Source organism: Tachyglossus aculeatus, chromosome 18, assembly GCF_015852505.1.
Source record: "Tachyglossus aculeatus isolate mTacAcu1 chromosome 18, mTacAcu1.pri, whole genome shotgun sequence".
Lineage (NCBI taxonomy): Eukaryota > Metazoa > Chordata > Mammalia > Monotremata > Tachyglossidae > Tachyglossus > Tachyglossus aculeatus.
The window spans coordinates 29784350-29808986 of record NC_052083.1 but is presented as its reverse complement, the minus strand read 5'-3'; the positions used below and the strand labels follow the sequence as shown (position 1 = coordinate 29808986).

The 24637-nt window shown below is 42.9% G+C and overlaps 1 protein-coding gene across 1 annotated transcript in view; it reads right to left on the bottom strand.

Moving 5' to 3' along the window:
- Window positions 1–24637, bottom strand: part of MAOA (monoamine oxidase A) — a 56282-nt gene that overhangs the window by 17258 nt on the left and 14387 nt on the right. Inside the window, exons 2-6 of the mRNA XM_038759990.1 lie at window positions 22054–22148; window positions 20115–20252; window positions 4821–4925; window positions 1128–1219; window positions 104–245 (exon numbers count right to left, since the gene is read on the bottom strand). Coding sequence (XP_038615918.1) covers window positions 104–245; window positions 1128–1219; window positions 4821–4925; window positions 20115–20252; window positions 22054–22148 — 572 coding nt within the window. The remainder of the gene's footprint in view (window positions 1–103; window positions 246–1127; window positions 1220–4820; window positions 4926–20114; window positions 20253–22053; window positions 22149–24637) is intronic.

Here is a 24637-nt window from a genome sequence, read left to right as displayed (position 1 = left end):
GAGTGGAGAAGCTGCTCTGTGCCTGAATAATGTGAATCTGGGGAATACAAGGCTCAGATTTACGTACAGATTTGGCTTAAGAAAACACATCCAAGTACCTTACCTGCCCTCCATTGGTTATTGAAAATATCCGGGTGGTGCCTCCACACTGCTTCACGTACCATAGGAACCAGAGAGCGGACACTTCATGGGGCTCCGAGGTCACGTTGATATTCACAAAGAGAGTAGCAAATTGCCTCGCGGTCCTACCGGAATGACCGAAGAGAAACCAAGTCAGTTTGGGAACCAAAGACCGGTTGCTTCCTGATCAAGGATGCGTTCTTTGTTTTAATGGTATTTGTTAAGAGCTTACTATGTGCCAGGCACTACACTAAGCGCTGGGGTATATACAAGCTAATCAGGTTGGACAGAATCCATGTTCCATGTGGGGCTCACAGCTTTAATCCCCATTTTATAGATGATATCACTGAGGCACAGAGAAATAAAGTGACTTTCCCAAGGCCACATAGCAGACAAGCGTTAGAGCTGGGATTAGAACTCAAGTCCTCTAACTCTCAGGCCCAGGCTCCATCCATGAGGCCACACTGCTTCTTGTTCAAATGAAATCCTTTATACAGCATCAATATGATGCTGACTTTTCACCCATGTTGTAACTAGTACATCTGAAGACTGCTCTAGTCGGCCTCTCCTCGTCCCCTGAGCACACACTGAGTTTTATTCTACTAGAATAAAAGATCAGGACCCAAAAGGAAGATTTGAAAACCCCAAGAGATGCTGAAGAAAGCAAACAAAAAGCAGCCAGAGATAACTCTTCAGCACACCATGTGGAGTACAGGGTAAGTTTGCTTAGAACTTTTCAACCCCAAAGGATATAATCAGTAGGATTTTACCATCAAGAGGGCCAACTTTGAATGTGAAGACCCAACCACACCTCCGATGTTTTCAAACTTTCCTTATTTCTCAGAATAAGTCTACCCCAGTCCCTTTAGAGGTCCTTGAAGGCAGAGAATATTATAAGAGCTCTCCTCCCTCTAGGTTATTAAGGAAGAGAGCTTGCTGATTGCAGGGCCTGAAGGGGGTGGGGAAAAATCAAAGGTGACCTTCAAAATTAAATGTAGCGAGTTTACTTTGTCCAGCAGATTTGGTCGAAAAGCTGCTTCATTGTCATTTTGTCCCATTCTTCAGCATGAGGTGCGTCCCATGGAGCTTCTGGTGGAATCTGAAAAGAAAGGACATATCACGATCTCGGTTCCAACATGACTTTCCACTTTGGCCCTGCTGTGGATCCAGTGGGAAGAGCCCTCCTTTGGGAAGCATGAGACGGAGGCAGAGAGATAAAGATCAACAGAGAGAGAGAGAGAGAGACAGAGAGACCACTACTCCTCTGGATTTTTTTTGATAGTATTTGTTAAGCACTATTCTGAGATACAAATTTTTCAGGTTGAACATGGTCCCGCCCCACATTAGGGGGTCAGTATAAACAGGAGGGAATATAATTAAACCCCTGTTTACAGTTGAGGAAACTGAGACACAGAGAAGTGAAGTGACTTGCCCAAGGTCACACAGCAAACCGCAGAGCCAGGATTAGAACCCAGGTCCTCTGACTCCCAGGTCCATGTTCTTTCCACTAGGCCATGCTGCTTCTCTTCTTTGGAATTTTCATCATCAACAATATTTATTGAAAATGGGGGCAATAAGCATATCTAAATTGTCGAGTAAACAATAGGTAAAACAGATTAAGGAAATGGATACAAATGCAGGAAACTGAATTAATCAATAACAACAAAGACACATTATGCCAAATCGGCTGGTAGGGTGGCATGATAAGAAATGGGGAAGACTATTCAGGGAATGCCTCCTGGGAAAAGTAACTTTTTAGCAGGGTTTTGAAGAAGGGGAAGGAAGTGGTTTGCAGAGCTGAAGGGTGAGGATGTTCCACGCAGGGAAAAAGACATAAGCAATTACAGAGTGAAGGAAGGAAAGAAGAACAAGCAAAGGAAACTACGAAAGAGCAGTCAGAGAGGATAGCGTACGGGCCTCGGAGTCAGAAGATCGTGGGTTCTAATCTTGGCACTGCCACTCGTCTACTGTGTGAGCTTGGGCAAGTCACTTCACTTTTCTGCGTTTCAGTTAGCTCATCTGTAAGATGGGGATTGAGACTGCGAGCCCCACGGGACAGGAACTGCGTCCAACCTGATCTGCTTGTATCCACCCCATCACGTAATGCAGTGCCTACCACATAGTAAGTGCTTAAGAAATACCATTATTATTATTAAGAGAGTCAGGAGAAAGCTGCAATTCGACATTGCACAGATTCTCCATTCTCCATGCCTCTTCCTGTTCCTGGGCTTCATTCACAGCTGGAGGAAAGCAGGAAAACAGCACAGGGAAGTTTTATATGCCCTATAAAGTACATTTTGAATGCAGGCAAATGTCAGCCAGCCTTTATTCATTCATTCAGTCATATTTATTGAGCACTTACTGTGTGCAGAGCACTGTACTAAGCGCTTGGGAAGTACAAGGCTTCCTAGAAATTGAACAGGCGACCTTTTATCTCCTCTTGTTCCAGGGTCCCAGCCCCTCTATGAGCTATGAAATGAAGCTGATCCTTCCCCCCACCTCCCACAAAATTTTTATGGTAGGTTTTATGGCACTTACTATGTGCCAGGTACTGTACTAAGTGCTGGGGTAGCTACAAGCTAATCAGGTTGAACACAGTCCATGTCCCACATGAGATTCATAGTCTTCATCCCCATTTTTACAGATGAGGGAACTGAGGTCCAGAGAAGTGCAATGACTTGCCTGAAGTCACACAGAAGACAAGTGTTGAAGCCACTGAAAAACTGCCCCAGGGCCCAGGGGAGATGCTTCCAAATACCCTCTTCCTTGGTCTAGGGTTGTGCCTGCTAAAGCAAAGAGGCATCACAAGCTCCACCTTGAAATAAATTCAGAGCCTTGATTTTTAATGTTCAAATTTTCCCCAAAAGGGTCCAAAGATGACAAGGGGAAAAAAAAATTCAGAAGAAACTATCTTCCTTGGGGACTTTGGAGTGAGCTGCCTTCCCATAGCCCCACTGTGCTGAAATTTTGCACACAGAACTCTCTGATCACTCAATTATACGTAGGAGATATCTGGTTCCAAGGTTTTGGGGCCTTGAATTCCTTTTATGGATCTAACCCATTGTCATCTTATTGTCATTTATGTCTTGTGTTGCTTTATTCCGTTGAGTCGTCTCCGACCTATAGGGACACATGGACACTTCTCTCCCAGAATGCCCCATCTCCATCTGCAATCCTTCTGGTAATGTATCCAGAGTTTTGCCGTTATCAGAAAGACCGTATCTTAATTATTACAGAACAGAAAGCAGACCCCGAAACCAATCTTGTCCTCACTGAGTCTGACATATGAATGAAACTCTAATCCTATTTGCATTTTCAAAAAGAGTAATCATTTTTGTGGAATTCATTTCAAATTTGGCCCCAGCTTGGAAGCCAAATCAATTCCTCTACCAACTGAGGAAGGTGTGGAAGAAAATGATATATCTGTTTTAAATCATTGGCAACTGCTATATTTGAAACAGGAAAAAAAAAATGTCACTATGATTCACTCTTTGAGTGCAGAAAATTTTGATTTTTTCAAGTCAAAAGGCAGCACCGTATATTACTTTGAATGTAGTCAAACAATATGTTAATGGCTCAAAGATTTTACAAAAGGGGGACTAGATTTGGCTTTCCATCCCCTTGCTTTGTGATTCTTCTTGTCACGGAGTTCAGTGGAAAGAGCCTGGGCTTTGGAGTCAGAGGTCACGGGTTCAAATCCCGGCTCCACCAATAGTCAGCTGTGTGACTTTGGGGAAGTCACTTAATAATAATAATAATGATGGTATTTGTTAAGCGTTTACTATGTGCAGAGCACTGTTCTATGCGCTGAACTTCTCTGTGCCTCAATTACCTCATCTGTAAAATGTAAAATGGGGATTAAGACTGTGAGTCCCCCATGGGACAACCTGATCACCTCGTAACCTCCCCAGCACTTAGAACAGTGCTTTGCACATAGTAAGCGCTTAATAAATGCCATAATAATAATAATAATTATTATTATTAACGGCTTTGAAAAGGGATCTTCAAGATACGTTTGGGATAAATGGAGGTTAAAATGGCATTTTACCAGCTCAACATTATTTTATTTCTTGTGCTAGCCCAAATTGCTGCAGGACAAAATTTTCCCCCAAAATGATGATGGATAAATCCAAATCAAATATCTTCACCTTTAAAGAACAGAACAGAATGTTGATATTTTGCATTTATTTATTTCCACTTAAATGGAATGTCAAAATTAAATGACTACTAGTGTTCACATTGAATGGCTGAAAATTTGAGGCATGAGGTAAAGCAATTCAGATGGTTGTCTGCTTAGCTGTTATGATGATGTAATTGGTTCATCAGATTAGGGATTATTATTCGATTTTGAGAGGGCTTTACTAAGGAATAACAGTAATAAACAGCCCTCAGGGGATAATGTGGAAATGGTCTTGTTTTCCAGATGAGATATACCCAGTTTTCCTACAGCATGGAGTTGTGCTCTGGCTGTTTTCCTGTGTTCTCACCCATTCCAACACTGTTTCTTTTATCATTGATCCCCTGTGTATCAAAACCCATTTGCATTGTCAAAAGAACACTTCCTACCAACATCAGAGCCAGAATTCACAGTAAAAACACACATTAAGGCAGTGTGCATTTTGGAGCAGACACAAGTCAAGGGATACATGTTATGATTGCTTTATACACCACCTCTCATGTAGCCTTCATCCTCAGCATACCTCCTTTCCCATGTGATCCATGGTTCTCCAGAGATTATTGTAATCCAGATATGCTATGGGATTCCATACTGGAGGAAAGGCACCTCGGAATGGATACGATTTTCCCTAAAACATAAAACAGGGAATCACTTGAATGATGCTATCTTGGATTAAGTTTTTGCAGGGCTCAAAATTAACTCATTTATTTTCTAACAAATGTCAACAATAACCAACAAGTATGAAAACTTCATCAACCACAAGTCACTGATCTGTACTATAATAACAACAACAATAAGAAGAAGAAGTAGTAGTACAAGAATAAGAATAATAATGGTATTTACTGTGTTGTTACCATGCACCAAGCATTGGGTTAAGCCTAGGGTACATAAAATATAATCAGAATGGACACATTCCCTGTTCCACACAGGGCTCAGAGCTTAGGTGGAGTCAGAGCAGTTAAGGGACTCATCCAAGGTCACACATCAGATATGAGGTGGAGTCGGGATTAAAACTGAGGTATCCTGACTCACAGGTCTGGACTCTTTCCATTGGGCCATACAGAAAGAAACACAATGTTGCAAAACCACATCTGAATGTTACTTCAGTTGTTCAATGAAGGTTTTTCCTTGTTCTAGCACATTGGCAGATGACTGCTTAAAGCATATCTCTTCTATCCCTTTCTGCAATGCCTACAACATACCTTCGGTATTCCATCAAGACTCTCCCACTGCCTCTAAGGTTTGTCTGGATGCCACCATTCCTGACATTATAAATTTACCTCTCAGAGCCCAGAAAGAAAAGAGTGACATACGAGCTCTTGTACTATTAGAAAAAAAACAACAAACCTGGATTTTTTTTCTTGAAGAAAGCCCGAGGGGATGAGACACACTCGAAAAGTGCACAACATTTGCTGCAGAAATGCTGGTCAACCTGGATCAATCGATCATATTTATTGAGTGTTTCCTGTATACAGGACACTGTACTAAGTGCTTGGAAGAGTACAATATAACAAACACATCCCCTGCCCACAGTGAGCTTACAGGTTGTCCCTCTGTGTGTGTTGGCTCTTGGGAAAACAACCCAAGGCAGAACCAAGCTCTCATTGCAGTGTTCTGCACATAGCGAACACTCAATACATTAGCACTAATTAATTCTGATCAGCCAGTTCTCACTAAGTCTAGACGGTCTGCATCCTCACTCACAAGCCCACTTATGTTGTGGATGCCTGGAGGAAATATCTTTTAAGATGCTCTATGAGACCTGGCCCTTTGCCAATCTGAACTACCTGCAACTTTGAAGGTGGGGTTGGGGAGAGGATTCGTAATTTACCGAATGTATGCCCAGGCTTCTGTACACAAGTTGAACTGAAGTCTAAATTTAATTTTTAAAAAATTGGTTCACACCTTCCCTTGTGCTAAGCTGATGCCAGACCTGAGTAGTAGTTTTTAGGACAATGGCCTGAGGGTCAACAGATGCATAAATGTCAAATCAGAAGAGGAAATGGAAGGAAATTGGAAAGCACATGGAGACATAAGTGATTGAGAGCCTGGTGGGATAGGGACTGAAAGATATGTAGCAAGCCCGAACTCAAAAGAAAGGTTCCGCATGAAGGCCTTTTTTAATCAGTGACTTTACACCAGTTGAGGGTAGTAAGGGTAGTGCTTTTAAAAATCAAATTATTGACTCTCCTCTCACTTCAAATGAAGGCATTTTTGCACAGCTGCCAAATCTAATGTGATTGCAAACAATGTTGTGGCCATCTTTCCTGTTAAGACTGTAATCTCCTTGAGGGCAAGGAAGGAGTGAGTCTTTAACTCTGCCAAGTGCTTAGTTCAGTTCTTTGCCCAAGCTAGGTGTCCTGTAAATATTGACCGACAGGTTTCTACGAGTGGGGTGAAGCCCTTGAGGACACTCAGACTCGCTTCTCCCAGGACTCCAACAAAATCTGGGCAGAACTGAAAATTGGTAATGGTCTCCAAATTGTGATGAAAAGGCCTCAAATTGGAAGTCAGTCTGTCACTTCCCCAATCCTGTCCTGCCTCCATTTCCACCCCAACTCTCAAAACTGAAACGTAGGCCCCTTTCTACATTGGCATTCACAGGTTTAAATCCAAAAATATCAATGCCATAGCCCCTTCTCTGGAAAGGAAAGCAATTTAGCCTAAGAGCAACACACCATCTTGCAGAGACAACAGCAAGAAATATAGACATTCTGCCATGAGTTGGAACCTGCAAAATCATGTTTGGGGCAAACATATTTTCCGTTTCAAATTCTGGCTCTGTGCCTCTGGCCCCGATTATTATATTCTGCAACCCAAGCACAGAGGATGACAGGTCATAATTTTTTTTAAAGAGATATCTAGAAGAATATCTGGTTTTTTTTCACTCCACGTTTACAGAAGGACTGGTTCAGCCCACATATCAAAGTTACACAGTAACAAAAGGAACATCTACACTCCCATTTGTAAACAGAAACAAAGACAATATTTTAAAAACCACATATTACAATATTAATCAGCAAATTTCCTGAACAAGTCCTTGTTTGTTTTATAAATGGCTTCTACTTTACAAAACAGTTTTTACACTTTACATTTTATAAAGCACACCAAATTTAGAAACTGCTGGATTCTGTTTATCTAAATATGGTTTGGAAAAACACACACACACCTCTCTCCCTTTCCCCACCCCCACATGCTTTCACAATAAGCAAAGATCCATTTTAACTTAAGCTCGCCAAGTCCAGAAAGTCTACATCTTACAAGTGTTATTTCTTTTCCACTCTCCCCTTAGGAGATACCAAAGCAGCAAAATGAGTGAAGCTAGTATTCTTCTCACCTGGCACCAATCATTATTCACTTGAGGGGAAAAGAGGTTACTTACAATACAGTGTAAACAAGAGAATTCCTTGGCCAAAATTGGGTGTGGGACTAACTCCTGGAAACTCTTACCAATTCAGTACATAGCTGTATACTCTATTCTTTCCCCCTACCTATAATTTATTTCAGTGTTTACTTCCTCCACTAGACTGGAAGCTCCTTGAGGGTAGGGATTGTGGCTAGTAACTATACATTACTCTCTCAAATGCTTAGTGCAGTGTGTTGCACTGAATGATTGATAGGCCCCTAGTTTACTCTGCTTCTGCCCTGGGGAAAAAATGAGTAAAAAGCTCTTCTCGAAAGGAGTGATATAGAGGCAAAAGAGGGTGTGTGTGTGTGGGGTGTGTGTGTGTGTGTGTGTGTGTGTGTGTGTGTTTTGGGTGGGGGGAGTGAAGGAAGGAAAGAAGAGCTTGGTGTACGAGGGGGAAGGGAGGTGAATGAAAAGGGGCAAAGATGGTAAATCAATCAATCGTATTTATTGAGCGCTTACTGTGTACAGAGCACTGTATTAAGCGCTTGGGAAGTACAAGTTGGCAACACATAGAGACAGTCCCTACCCAACAGTGCGCTCATAGTCTAAAAGTAAAGGAAATCAAAGAAAAAGAGACAAGACACGCTTGAGCAGGAGGCGTAAGGCCACACATCACATCACTCACTTACTGTCCCTGGCTTTGGTATGATGGCAGTGCTCAGCTTATGACTCTCTTCTCCTGCCACTTCTAACCTGGGCTTGTCATCTCTGCCATCATCTTGGCTGAAGGCTTTTGTGGGACCTGCAGCAGTCTTACTCTGGGCAGCAGAGCCAGAGGGTAATATTCAGGATGCCTTTGCCCAATGTCCAACAGCCAGTCCCCATTTTGATAAGGCAACATTCTCTAATGGAAAAGCTCAATCTACTAACAAAGGATAGTAGGAGATCTAGATGCTTTCTGGTGTTTCACGTGCTTTTGAGATGCTCAAACTCCGGAAATGAACAAGGGCAGCCAATCAAGTAAAAGGTTTCAGAAGGCTTCTTCATTCATTCAGTTGTATTTATTGAGCACTTACTGTGTGCAGAGCACTGAACTAAGCACTTGGGAAGTACAAGTTGGCAACATATAGAGCCGGTCCCTACCCAACAGCGGGCTCACAGTCTAGAAGGGGGAGACAGACAACAAAACAAATTAACAAAATTTAAAAAATAGAATATGTACAAGTAAAATAGAGTAATAAATATGTACAAACATATATACGTATATACAGGTCCTGTGGGGAGGGGAAGCAGGTAAGGCGGAGGGATGGGGAGGGGGAGGAGGGGGACAGGAAGGAGGGGGCTCAGTCTGGGAAGGCCTATTCTTGACATTCAGACAGTCCTTGAGAAAAAATGTCTTGATGAACCAAGCACAGAACTGATGGGGTGGCTGACGGGGTGGCTCCCTTATCTGGCTTGGTGAGAAGATCCTCAGGACAACAACAAGATGGCGGCTCCCATTATCAACCCCTCCCTCCCATCGTTGGAAGAGAGACACAAAGTTGGTTTTATGGCATTTATCAAATGTTTGTTATAAGCCTAGCGCCAGAGTAGATACAGGGTTATCAAATCGGGCACAGACCCCGATACAGGGCACACAATCTGATCTCCAATTTGCAGATGAAGAAACCGAGGCCCAAGGACGTTAAGTGACTTGCCCAAGGTCACACAGCATGGCCAATGGCACAGCTGGGACTAGAACCCAGGTATTCTAAGTCCCAGCCCTGAGCCTGCTCCACTAGGCCACACTGCCACCCCAGGGAAGCTAATTCCCCAGTCCTACAAGCAAATTGCACTGTAAGCAACGAGAGTTAAAGTTCATGGAATTTCACCTTGCGGTTTGGGTCCCTTGGCAACATGTTTCATTGTTCCAAACTGCCCCCTCCTGATAAGAAAAGTCCACTGTTCAGGAGATAAGATAGAGCTGCATTTTCACAGTTTTCTGAGACTGGGCATCTGTGGACTGACTCCTTGAAAATCAATAAGCAACAGGAGCTTCAGGGTCGACAGCACTTAGAAATTTTTACAGTTCAGCACTTCACCCTTCTCAAGTTGCTACTGAATCCAGCTTGAAGTTGGCTACAATTTAGTTCCATGCCTGGACTAAGCATTACCTGCCCTTTGCAATGCTGCCCCAAGAGAGAAAGAGAATCAGCGAGGCCTAGTGGAAAGAGCACGGGCTTGAGAGTCCGAGGACCTGGATTCTAATCCCAGCTCCACCACTTGTAGGCTGAGACTTTAGGCAAGTCACTTAACTTCTCTGTGCCTCAGTTACCTCATTTGTAAAATGGGGATTAAGACTGTGAGCCACAAATGAGCCACAGACTGTGTCCAACCTAATTAGCTTGTATCTATCCCAGCACTTAATACAGTGCCTGGCATGCAGTAAGCACTTAACGACTATCATTAAAAAAAAAAAAAAAGGTGAAGAGGTTGGTCCTTGAGGAGCTGTAAAAGTTAATGATTTCACCATGGCAAAGAGGTGAGATGATGGGTAATCTCTAGAACTTTGTTAATAAAATATAAAAAGGGCTTCATGCTAGAACTGCAAAGCCAAGCAGGTTTTCCTTATTGCAAGTTGGAAATAGAACAGCATCTTGCAAGGTGCCAGTTAGGCCAACCTTCTATCTGGAGATGTGGTGAGGAATGACTTAGCAGATATACATTTTTCCTTTTAAATATTTTACATGCTATATTTCTTCTCTGCTGAGGCCCATGAAAGAAGGAGAGATTTCACATCAATTTCAGACAGACACAAGGACCTCAAAGGCCGTTGGGGTCGGCCGTGAAGCCGGAATGGACGATGTTGTCAACTAGCCATCATCCTTGCCCTTCTGGGAAGGTTTGGGTGGGCTTGTGGGCTCCTTCAGGGCAGGGAGCACATCTACCAACTCTATGGTGTTGTACTCTCCTAAATGTTTAGTACAGTGCTCTGCACCCAGTAAGAGTTCAATGAATACCACTGATGGACAGTGCTCAGTCTCCCACCGCCACAAGTCCCGCCACTTAGTTGCCCGGCTCAGAGGTGATGCCTAAGAGAGGATCGTGATGACTCTGGAGTAAATTGGGGGTGGGGGGGAGGAGGAACAGAGGGTTCAGGGGTCACTCCCAGATAAATGCTCTAGATTTGCGTGGCCTCGGGCACACTTCTGCATAGATGTGTGTGACATCACTTTGGGCTGGGTGTCCAGTGTAACATGCATCCCCCCCATCTTACCTCCTGCCCTTCCCCACAGCACCTGTATATATGTATATATGTTTGTACATATTTATTACTCTATTTTATTTGTACATATCTATTCTATTTATTTTATTTTGTTAGTATGTTTGGATTTGTTCTCTGTCTCCCCCTTTTAGACTGTGAGCCCACTGTTGGGTAGGGACTGTCTCTATATGTTGCCAATTTGTACTTCCCAAGCACTTAGTACAGTGCTCTGCACATAGTAAGCGCTCAATAAATACGATTGATGATGATGATGATGCATGGTATCCTGGGTGTCTCCCTCAAGGGTGGACTGAGCCCACCCCATTGTCTTGGGATTCGTGGTCCGGGAAGCTGTTATCCTTCAAACTGAGAAATTAGCTGAGATGAGATTCATTAAGTTGCAGAGCCACAGTGAATTGCATCAAGACTTGAAAATTCAATTACATTTCCTTTTGCTTTGCCCAGATTCAAACTGGCAGCCTGCTCTATGGCTCCTTTCAACCGGTGCCCCAGAGCGACAGCTCGGTAGAACAATGCGGGCTTGCCCTCAAAGCAAGTCTGCCAGTCCCGCTCATTAATTCAACTGAATTAGACCAGGACACACTGAGATACGGCAATCTCATGGCTCAGATTACAGGGGTTGCCCTTCCTCATCTGACAGCTGGGATTTGGACATCATTCGATTACGGTATATCGTTGTCTGCCCCCCCCCCGTACTCCCTGATGGGACGGCATTTTCCTATCATATGGTATTTCAGGAAAGGAGCCCGCAGTCTGTCTGGGCCACAATGGCAGGTAATGAGATCTGCTTTGAGGAGCACAGATGGAACTGTCTCCAAGAGCATCCAGGATCTGGGGCCTGGGAGATCAGACAACTTTCGGAATGGTGGCGAGAACCCTCCCATTCCACCTTGAGTGTCATCATCTGCAGGAGGCTGATGCTGCCACCCCAAAGGACGTAGTCCCTTGCAAACAGCTTCCTGGTTTGGGGTGCCATCAGAAGCAGCAGGCTGGTCTCCTAGAAAGAGCACGGGACCAGGACTAGAAGGAACTGGATTCTAATCCCAGCAAGTTGCTTAACATCTCTGTGCCTCAGTTTCCTCATCTGTATACTCCCTCCTTCTAAGACTTTTTATCCCCATGTGGGACCAGGACTGTACCTGATCTGACCTTGTATCTATGCCAGGATCTTAGCACAGTGCTTGGCACACAGTAAGCACTTATTCCCCACAGTTACCATCCTGGAACAGGGAGTTGAGTGGGGGAGAACTGAGGACTCAAAACTTGAAGGAATCATGAGTCCTGATGCCGTATACCTGCCCTGCCTATTTCAAAAGACTCCCCCCCAAGGATCTACCCTCCATATAAAGCAAGTTCACCCTCACTCTAACCCTATGATTACATGGCTTCTACCAGAGGCATGACCTGTGTGGGGAATGCCCATTACATTCGATTTTTTTCAAATTATTTCAATGTTCAAAGTTCTAAGGATGCTACCATCTCAGGATAAAGGCGTTCTCGTTTTCTCTCCTAGGTCATTTAAGGAAGACTCTCTGAGCGGGACCTAGAAAGATGGAGAATGCCAAACAAGAGAGGATGAAAGGAGTAATCTGACACTACCATCATCTAGGAACAATCCCCAAGAGTAATATTGCCGAGTGGACACAGCACAGGCCTGGGAGTCGGACGGTCCTGGGTTCTAATCCCGGCACCAGCGTTCTCTGCTGTATGACCTCAGGCAAGTCACTTTATTTCTCTGTGCCTCAGTTACCTCATCTGTAAAATGGGGATAAAGACTGTGAGCCCCACTTGGGACATGAACTGTGTCTAATGTGATTAGTTTATATCTACCTCAGCACTTAGTACCGTGCCTGGCTGGTTTGCTCTCATGGCTGCTCCAGACACAGCTGGTCTTCAAGAGGAAGTGAATCTGACTCAATAAAACTTGGCTAAAAAAGAAGAGCTAGGCCCTGATGACTTTACGTTCCCACGAATATAGTCTCTGCTAATCCGCGGCACTTGCTTCTGAGTTTTGGCCAATTGTGCAATGCAAATTGGGGCTTGTTACCCTGACAGGAGGGTAAAGTCGCAGCTCCAAGGAGAGGCACAAATCAAAATGGGCAAAGTTTCTATATTATTATCGTGTTAATTGTGCCACTTGTGTACTGGCTCATGGCCCCTTTGCCAGTAGATACATCAGATAAGAACCAACGGGGAAAGTCCCCTGTCTCCCAGACCCAGGCTCTTTCCATTAGGTTGCACTCCTTCTTTACAACATTGTTAAACCTGTTTTTTTTCATGGTATTCGTTAAGCACTTACTATGTGCCAGGTACTGTTCTAAGTACTGGGGTAGATTCAAGGTCATCAGATTAGACACAGTCACTGTCCCACATGGGGCTCACAGTCTTAATCCCCATTTTACAGATGAGGGAACTGAGGCATAGAAAAGTGAAGTGGCTTATCCAAGGTCACACAGCATACAAGTGGAGGGGCTGGGACTAGAACCCAGGTCCTTCTGATTCCCAGGCCCACACTCTACCCACTAGGTCATGCAGCTTCCCTTTGCAGCACAAAGTTGTCTATGTGCTAGACTGCAGGCTCATTTTTTTAATTTTTAATGACATTTGTTAAGCGTTTACTATGTGCCAGGCACTATTCTAAGCACCTGGATAGATATAAGCTAATCAGGTAGGACACAGTCGAGGTCTCACATGGGGCTCACAGTCTTAATCCCCATTTTACAGATGAGGGAATTGAGGCACAGAGAAGTAAAGTGACTTCCCCAAGGTCATACTGCAGACAAGTGGCTGACCTGGGATTAAAATCCAGATCCTTCTGACTCCCGGGCCTGTGCTCTATCCACTAGGCAACACTGCTTTTCTAAGATGTGGAGGAACTAGAGAGCAGGCACAGAAGTACAATCAAAATGGCAGAACGAGTGGAAAATGTGGAAAGTGTAGGTTGTCTTGCCTAAGGAGGAGGCTAAAAGGGTGACCTCACTGTCTTCCTGTATATAAACCATGGGGAGAGTATAGCCCAATCAATTAAAGGAAGAGAAATTTGGTTGGACACAAGATAGGAACTTTCTGATTGAAAACACTTTAACGGGCTGCCATGGGAAATTTTGTAATCTCTATTCTTGGGGATTACTCTAAAGGCAGGGGCTGGACCAGATGAACTCTGAAGTCCTGGGAGACAGGAGGTCATGGGTTCTAAACCTGGCTCCACCACTTGTATGCTATGTGACCTCGGGCAACTCACTTCACTTCTCTGGCCTGTTACAGCATCTGTAAAATGGGGATTGAGACTGTGAGCCCCATGTGGGACAAGGACTGTGTCCAACCCGATACTCTCTGATTGTCAGAAACTACAGATCAAAGGTGTGGTAACTACTGAAGCAAACTTCTGTTTTTGATAAAAATATCCCAGTGGCTAAAAACAAAAACAAAAAAACTCAAAAGTAAAAATAAAAAACAAAAAGTAACAAAAATTTAACTTGCACATTCCAGAACAGGCACACTCTGAAAAGCTTTTTCTTTCAGTGATTGGCATAGAAACCAATGGACTGAATGTTTGACATGAGCAGGGTACATACAACGTGAAAAGGCAGCTTCTAGAAATGAGGTAACATACTTTCAGGTAACTTGTATTCTTCAAAATCAAGCACTCAGTGGTGTTTATTGAACACTTACTGTGTGCAGAGCTTTGGAGACTCCAATGCAATCGAATTATGTATAAATTCCTTAAAACATGACAGATGCTTACAAATCCCTGCCTTTAAACTCAGATTATGAAATTCCACTGAGCCTGCAAAATCCATTCTTTTCCATCTAAGGGAACCAGATACAAAATATCTGACTTTAAATGAAATAATTACCACCTGGTAGAATTCAGAAACAACAGCCATGGAGCACATTTCTGAACCAAGACTCTAATGTCCCCTAAGACCAGCAAAGAGCATGAGGAAGTCACCAATTCTCTCAAAATCACTGTAAGCACTGCAATAGGGCCTCTACTGATTTCTGCAGGAATTTGACCTTCTCATCTGTGCCCAGGGGGATGGAGTTCCTTGTTTTCCCACACAGTTATCCGGCAGCCTACACAGAAAGAAAGCCTATCATATTAAAGAAGAATTTTTCCACATTGACAAAAAAACCCCAGAATTTTAGGGCTAGGATTCAGAGAGAAAGATTCATCAACAGAAATTGAAGAAGCCAAACAACTTCCACCTAGTTTTTGGGGTTTTTTTTCAATAACCAAGTCTCATATTCACAAAACCATCTTTCCTACAATAATTAAGGCATTTGTTATGTGTTTAATATGTCCCAAGTACTGTGCTAAACACTGGGGTAGGTACAATCTGATCCTACATAGTCTCTGTCCCACATCGGGCTCACACTCTAAGGGGGAGGGAGAAAAGGTTTTTATCCCCATTTTATAGATGCTCAGAAGGTTACACAGCAGGCAAGTCGGGGAGCCAGGCTTAGAACTCAGGTCTTCTGACTCCCAATTCTGTGTACTTTCCACTAGACCAATCTCTCAGAAAATTTGCTTAGAACCCTGAGAAGAGTAATCAAGCTTTTCTATTAAACCCAAGAAGCAAATAGGACTGTTGGTTAGGAGGCATTTTTTTTTTTAAGCAACAATGTTGTCAGAGCATATGACCAAAAACAAGTCAGACAACTTGTTTCCTTCTACAAGCTGTAGGATTCAAATCTCTGAGTAGAGGCCACAGGACTTTTGACATATTAAGGGTGATCAAGAATTTCTCCTGAAACACAGGACGTGGCCTCAAAGCCCCAGGAATGAAATTACTTCTGCCCTTCTAATCTTCAGAAATGGAGACTCATGGAAAGCTTCTTCTTCAAAGACTGAAATTGTTATAAGGCAATCATAGCCCAGGGTTACAAGTAGCACACCATTTTATATTTGACTACCAAACAACACTTAAATAGCCATTCATTCTGATAGAATTTAGTTACAACACAATGAAAAACTAGTTAAGTGTTAGACTCTGAGGTTGGGATTTTCATAGGGCAATCTGGTGAAACATCTTTATTTACACTTCTCAGCCATTCGGAAAGGTGAGTATTACTAAGGGAATACACAGTCTTGATAGCATGAAGGCAGTTTTCAAGAAATGACCCAAGTTGAAGTGCTTTTCATTTTGTCAAATTACTATAGAAGTTTCTCTCTCTCCAAGTCAACACTAACTCTTACTGCCCTGAAATCTGCCCTTCCTTATTTTCCCTGATTTTTAAAAATGGTATTTGTTAAGCATTTACTGTGTGCTGGGGTAGGTACCCGGTGTTCAGGTTGGACATAGTCCACGTCCCGCATGGGGCTCATGGTCTTAATCCCCATTTTATTTTACAGATAAGGTACCTGAGGCACAGAGAAGATAAGTACCTTGCCCAAGGTAACACAAGAGACAAGCGGCAGAGCCAGAATTAGAACCCAGGTCCTTCTAGCTTCCAGGTTTGTGCTCTATCCACTAAGCAGTGCTACTTCTCACTGTTTCCCACCAAGATCCCCAACACATCATTACAATCCTCACAAGGATTTGTCAAATGAAGAATCTCCTAACTGCTGGTTTTTGCTCTTTTATAAAATGGTTTTTGTTAATTGCTTACTCTGTGCCAGGCACTGTACTAAGCTCTAGACTAGGTACAAAGTAATCAGGTAGGATATTGTCCCTGACCCACATGGGGCTTGCAGTCTTAATCCTCGATTTGCACATGAGGCAACTGAGGCACAGAGAAGGTAAGTGACTTCTCCAAAGTCACACAGCAGATAAGTGGCAGAGTCTGGATTAGAACCCAGGTCCCCTGACTTCTAGGCCCGTGGTCTGACCATCAGGTCATGCTACTTCCCACTGGTTACTGGCAAATTCATTCAATCATATTTACTGAGCGCTTACTATGTGCAGAGCAATGTACTAAGCGCTTGGGAGAGTACAATACAACAATAAACAGACACACTCCCTGACCACAACAAACTTACAGTCTAGAGGATTCCATTTCCTCAAACAAACAACCCTGACTCCTGCCACCCCTTGAACTTGATGTATTTATGTCCAACCTAAACCCTGGTGTATAAACCTACATTTGACATTTCTATCTCTGTCTCCCCTTTTAGCATGTGTGCTTCAGCTCTATTTCCTAAGTGCAGGGTACAGTGATTTTGCACATAGTAGGTGTTTGGTCAAAAAGCTATCACTACTACTTCAGCCATGGCTCTAGCAAAGTGCAGAACTGAGGCTGCTCAGGATAGCAGAAAACACAATACTTAGCTGGACAACTGGCAATTAGGTGAAACACTGAACTTGGGCTATTCAGATGAAGAATTCTAGTGGACACTTATATGGGTCTGGAACATACTCAGCAAAGTACCCTTATCCCGTTGAAATGCCTCATTTCAACTTCTGAGAGAGAATGGGTTCAAATCCCAGCTCCACCAACTGTCAGCTGTGTGACTTTGGGCAAGTCACTTAACTTCTGTGTGCCTCAATTACTTCATCTGTAAAATGGGGATTAAAATTGTGAGGCCCCCGTGGGACAACCTGATTGCCTTGTAACCTCCCCAGCGCTTAGAACAGTGCTTTGCACATAGTAAGCGCTTAACAAATACCATCATTATTATTGTTATTGGAATGCCACCATATACGATCATGCTTTTGGGTTACTCAGCAGTTTATGAAGTAATAATTTAGTGAATAAATGGATTTTGAACCACTCCCTTATCAAGCAGAAAATTATCTCCCTCTAATCTTAATTAGGCTAACTTTAAACAGCATGGACTAGTGGAAAGAGCATAGGCCTCAGAGGCAGAGGTCCTGAGTTTTAATCCCAGCTCTGCAACTGCTTTCTGTGACCCTGGAAGAGTCACTTAATTTATCCATGCCTCGGTTCTCCTGTTCTCCCTCCGACTTAGATTGTGAGCCCCCTGTGGGACAGGGATTGTGTCCAACCTACCCCAGCACATAGTACAATGTTTGACACATAGTAAGTGCTTAACAAATACCATAAAAAACTCTACTTTCTGATAAACACTCCTTGCTTTTGGAAACTTTACTTTCATAGAATTCAAACTGGAGATGTCTTGATTGTTCAAGGCTTTTAAACCCTTAAAACACAAAGGTTCAGTAAGGAGATCAAGTATAATCTGTCCCCAGAGTTGCTTGGTATATACTAGAATGCCTTAGTGGCCCTTGTGGATTTAGCTTGACTCCCGCTCGGGATCCAGGGCTTGAAAGGGGAAGGGGCTTCTGGGACCTGTTTGCTGATCCTGGGGTGGGCTCCAGCCTCCCGGAGACAAAAATCAGAAATCACAGTAAGGAATTCTTTGTCCTCCTACCCCTCTGGCTCCGGATAAGAGGGTGTAGGAAATAATTCCCCTTGGCTCCAAAACAGGATGACATGGATCAAAGGGAAGCCAGAGTCAAGTTTCTTCCTCTAGGTTGGACTAGAAACACTCAGAACATCCCACCCTGGTCAAAATGGGAGTCGGCTGATCCTTCGTTCCCCGAGGCCCTGGTCACTGAGCAAAAGGGGGTGAGTCTAGCTCCATACTCTGTAAGGCTCATTTGTTACTGCGAATATAATTACCGGAAGAGTTCTGTGACTATTATCCTTCCCCATGCTTTTTAGTGACTGATAAGGAGAGAGAGTAATAGTTCAACAAAACATTATTCTCTCCAGTAGAGCACAGGATGCCCTCTTCAGCAGCCCGTTTCAAGACTAGAGCTGGAAATGTCAGGCAAACTGTGTTTCTTAGGGCAAGAGTCCAGACCCCGGCTGTTCCATGTTTGGATTTGGTATAGAAGGAATAACATTTGATGCAACCTCTGTTTGTTTGAGGGGATCAGTAAGTAGCGCTTAAACACTTATTTTACCAGAGCAGCAGGAAGCCGTTTAGTGGATCTGGATATTAACTCAAGGCATTGCTGCCAGGAGAGGGAGGGATTAGGGAGAGGTGAGAAGAGGCGGTTAGTGGAACCAAGGATTGATTAGGAACAGAAACCTGTTTGAAGTAGAAAGCCCTCCAAATCAAAAATCAAACCCACACCTGATGGTGGAGGTTGGACTGATTTTCCTAAACTATCAGATGTTTGAAGCTCAGGATTCTGTGTTTTTTTGGTTTTTATCCTTTAGGAAATAAATGACTAGAGACTAAAGCGCTGCCCATATGGAAGGGCCTTAGTTGTTTAAACATTGTGCTATTAGTGTCTTGCTTATAAACAAGAGGATGGCAAAAAAAAATGCTATCAGCTGAGAGGGCTTCAAAAGAGAAGAGGCAACTTAAAAAAAGTAGCCTAGCCTAGGGAAAGAACACAGGCTTGGGAACCAGAATACGGGGTTTTAATCCTGACTCTGCCACGTGCCTGCTGTGAGACCTTGGGTAAGTCGTTTTACTTCTCTGTGCCTCAGTTTCCTCATTTTATCATGGGGATTAAATCCCTGCTCTCCCTCCCCTTCAGACTGTGAACCCCATGTGGGGCAGGGACTGTTTCCAATCTGATTAACTTGTTCCTACCCTAGGAATTAGTTCATTTCTTAGTACCCAGTGACCACTTCATTGGAATTACTGTTATTATTATTAATATTATTATCGTTACAGACTTCCCAAATTAGCCCTTGGTGGGGTGTCAGCTACTTTGGGGGAAAAGGAGCCACCACCCAGAACTGGCCCAGAGAGGAAACTTTCTGTGGAAGATTGGTCCACCCTTCCAAAGCAGGAAAGGAACTAGAAGTGAAGTCAAGATGCCAGCTCAATCTCTTGCCCCCCTCAGCCAATTGAGGCTGCCAGCTCAGCTTTGCCCTGTGCAGGGTTCGTTCCTCTGGCTGGTGGCAGACACTCAAGATGATGGGAGAGATGGTGTGTTAATAAAGGTTAGCTCCCGCTTCTCTTTCTCTGCCCCACTTCTACCCTCTACATCTTTTCCTCATTCCAAATTCTCCCCATTCTCCAAATGAAAAGCTGACACTCTCCAGCAAAGCACTCCTCGCTTTGATTATACTGTGCTGTCTTCATCCCAGTCAGGGAACTATTCCCTTTGTGAAAAGTGGACCTTAAATCTGCAAACCTGTTTTTCTTGTTTACCTAAGAGAAAGCTGACTGACATGTCTCAAAAGAAGAGTCACCCAATACACACACAAACTCTTTCCAAAACTAAATGCACTCATTAATTAGTCACCTTGTGAAGTACGCTTCGAGGGCTTACCTTTACGTGCTGAATAAGACATTCTCTGACGTTCACTTTGTACGTCTCTATACCCAGCTCTTTGGATAGACGTAGGATGCGATTTTGGGTGGGTCCTATGTACGCCCCACCAACATCCACATATTTAACTTCTTTATTCTATTAAAGAAAAGAAAGAATGGGTAGGAGTTTTCTTGTAACAAATTTTTTAAAATTACAATATTAATTTTTCAAGAAATTAAAGGTATATTATTACCTCACCCTTATAAGGAACACGTGGGAACTGTAACCTTTACAACAGTACCAAAAACTGGGACATAACACTGTATAATAATGGTCAGTAAAACATCATCAATTATATTTGAGTTCTTACTAAGTGCAGAACACTGTACTAAGCACTTGGGAGAGTACAACAGAGCTTTCAGTCTAGAGGGGGAGCAGAAATGAATACAAATACGTTTTAATATATAGTTTCAAGATACATTTAGATTTTTGCTGGTCTACTCATTCATTCATTCAATCGTATTTATTGAGTGCTTACTGTGTGCAGAGCACTGTACTAAGCGCTTGGGAAGTACAAGTTGGCAACATATAGAGATGGTCCAATTCATCTGTGAGATTGGAAGCTGGATTGGGGCTGAGCTAGAGAGATGAAATTTACTTGATCAAGTTGATATTTTAAACCAAAAGTAAAGGGATGTAGGCTTGGTTAAATAGAAGTCAATATGCATATCCCTGGCAATCTAGGAAAGTTCAGTCTTCATCTGAGTTCAGCACCACCAGTTCAAGGGTCACGTCTGATGGGTGATCACCATCAGAGATACCTTTATTAGAGGGAATTAAATGAACACTTCCTCTCAGGGGTTGCCATTACTGAATAGCTCAGTTTTCATAAGTGACACTAAACTGGGGTCTAGAATGGATTCCAAACTGACTAATTTACCAGAATACTCTATCACTGGAAAGTTAAGCAAGATTATTTGGCTCAGCTTCTTCTCTGTCAACACTTAATCACCCATTAATAGTATTTTCTTGAGCACCTATTGTACATATAGTACTTCAGTAAGGGCTTGGAAAGTGCAATAAAATGAGAAGGTATGGCCCCTTCTCTCAAGATGCTCATAAACAGCTAATAGACACTCTTTAGAAACTTACAGGGACAAGGCACTGGATAACTTGGAAAACAATACACTGCCTACTTATATCATCCTAGATGAGTTGCTAAACCCTGCAAAAATCATTTGTCATGTGATTTGTCATGTGGGATGCAGTATAGTCTAGTTGGGTAGGGCATGGGCCTGAGAGTTAGAGGACCCAGGTCCGGCTCCACCACTTGTGTGCTGTGTGACTTTGGGCAACTCACTTTGCTTCTCTGTGCCTCCGTTTCCTCACCTGAAAAATGGGGATTAAATCCTACTGCCTTCTACAGAGACTGTGAGTCCCAAACGGAAGATGGATGTGTCCAACCTGATTAACCTTTACTTTAATTTCCCTCTAGCGGGTACGCTCGTTGTGGGGAGGGAGCACAACTCTACCAACTCTGTTACACTGTACTCTCCCAAGCACTTGGTACAGTGCTCTGCACATAGTAATTCCTAGGTAAATACAATTTTTTTCCTAAGAAACTGGATCCTGTTTTTCTCTGCACACAGTAAGTGCTCAATAAATACCACCGACTGATCGATTCCTGAGCAAATAAGAGGAAATGGGCTTACTGTGAAACAGAATGAGTTCTATAAACACTAAGGAAAAACTGTTTGTCCCTGAAATCAGTGTATGGGTGGAGACTGGATAATCTCTGCCTCTGGAGGCCCCCCAGCTTGCTTTGGTTTGGCTGGTATGACTCTCTTTAGGTTTGCTTTGGACTGTGAATCTTCCTACCCTGATAATACAATACAGAAACCAGTCCCATCCTTGCAGATCGGCTTGGGTTCTTGTTCCCAGTGTTAAGGCTGCTTACCCGCACAGTGTAAGTTCTTCCTCCAACTCTGTTCCGGGCTTCTAAAACCACAACACTTAGCCCAGATTCAGCCAACAGCTTGGCCGCTGACAGACCTAAAGGAGAAAAAAAAAAGGCGCAGTACCATTAGGCTTCACCAATCAATCACTCAAACGCAGTACTAAGTACATTAGAGAGTGCAATACAACCGTCTTGGTAGACATATTTCCTGCCCACAACAAGTTTGCAGTCTGGAGGCATCTTCTGCAACATATAATGAGATGGTGGGGGAAAAAAGAATCACAAAGGTGAATTTTCCTTTCAAAACTGAAAGAGACATATCTGAGATGCATGACTTCTCTAAGAGGCTCGAGCACGTATCTTTGGGAGAGGATGGAAGGTGTTATTGAAGAGACATTTTCTTGGCAAAGGAGACTGTTTTAAAGGGAGAGCTACCCGCATGGCCCTTCTGATAGCTAGTAGAGTTTGGAATGGATTGGTGGGTCACGCAGGTAAGTGCTTTATTGCCCCAAGGCCCAGCCACCCAACTGAAAGCTTAAGAGAGCAGGATGATTTTCTGGAATATTTTGATTTCAGCTGAATTAAGCTTTAAAAGAAAAAAGTCTCCAAGGATCAGCAGTGTCAATTATAAATTAGGGATCCAAACACAGGCCAGTGTGACTATGTTTCACCGTATGTATATGGAAAGGAATTTTTTTAAGGGTATTTGTTAAGCACTTATTGTTCTAGGCAATAATAATAATGATGGTACTTGTTAAAGTGCTTACTATGTGCCAGCACTGTGGTGGATGCAAGTTGGACACAGTCCCTGTCCCACAAGGGGCTAGCAGTCTTAATCTCCATTTTACAGATGAGGTAACTGAAGCCCAGAGATGTGAAGTGACTTGCCCAAGGTCACACAGCAGACAAATGGCAGAGCCGGGATTAGGACCCAGGTCCTTCTGACTCCCAGGTTCAGGTTCTATCTCCTAAGCCATGCTGCTTCCCATTGAAGTTCAAAGGCTGTGGGTTAAATCCACAAAAGGAACTCAATTCAAGAGCTGGGATTCTTAATACAAGCCCCAATTTACTTGGAGAAATGAGGGTCCTTTTACTATTTCTAGTCTTCTTGCTGCAGTGCTTCCCAAATAATGAAGTCTATATCCTTAACTGAAATGATATTACCAGTAGCAGGTTCATATAAGTGATACTATTCCTTTTAAAACTGGGTTGTATTTGGTAAGACAAAGTAATTCTATTTTCATAAAGCTTAAAAACCTGAGGCTGTGGATTACGTTTGATCTGATTCTTGGGCACAGGAGGATGCAATTAATAAATAAAAATGTTTTGAAAGAATGAGCTCAACTCATTCCCATGTGAAGGATACAGGATGAAACCAATATTTTTGTTTCCTTTTTGACAGATGAGGCCTAGATCAGTTCAACTAATTTTGCCCAAGTTCCCTTAACAATTCCGTAACAGAAACTAAAAATGGTGAATGGTTTCTACTTTACATTTTTCCTACATCTTTCTATCTAGTAAACTATTAGGACTGCTTTTATTGTTGTGCAACTAAAAATACGGTCTTGGTTGCCCTGATCCGATAAAAGCTCTACATACTAGTGGAAATGAAATAGTCATGAGAAAGTGCTGTAGATGCCACAAGGTTATCGTACCTTTCTAGACACTAGAGTTCTGGAGCCAAGAATAACTGTGTACATAATAAGACCTTGGGTTCTGTTTATTGCTTATTTTCCTTTGTCTTTCACAAAGCCAAACCGGAAGAGAATACTAAATAATACTAATAACCCTCTGTAGTGTTTACTTTGAACCACTTATTTTTTAAGGCTGCTTTTCTCCAAGAAAGCAGTGTGGCCTAATGGATAGAGCATGGGCCTGCGTGTCAGAAGGACCTGGGTTCTAATCCCACTCCGCCACTTGTCTGCTGTGTGACCTAGGACAAGTCACTTCACTTCTCTGTGCCTCAGTTATTTCATCTGTAAAATGGGGATTAAGATTGTGAGCCCCATATAGGACATGGACTGTGTCTAACCTGATTAGTTTATAATAATAATAATTATGATACTTGTTAAGCACATAGTATGGGCCAAGCACTGTTCCAAGCACTAGTGTAGATAAAAGCTTACATCTACCTCAGCGCTTAGTACAGTTCCTGGCACATTCATTCATTTTATTTGATCGTATTGAGTGCTTACTGTATGCACAGCACTGTACTAAGTGCTTAGTAAGCACTTAACAAATGCCATTAAAAAAAAGATTTACTTGTAAAACTTTGTAACAGTGAACCCAGTTTGAGTGCCGGCTCTGCCACTGGCTGGCTGTGTGAATCTGGACAAGTCATTTAACTTCTCTGAGCCTCAGTTTCCTCAACTGCAAATTAGGAATGTGGGACAGGGACTGACATGATTAACTCAAATCTACCCCAGTGCTTAGAATGGAGCTTGACACATAGTAAGTACCTAACAGTTGCTATAATTACTATTTTAATAAGCTTGTATCTACCCCAGTGCTTAACACAGAGTAATCCCTTAATAAATCTCATGATTATGAATCTGGCCATATTGTTTTCATTGAAAACCGGGAC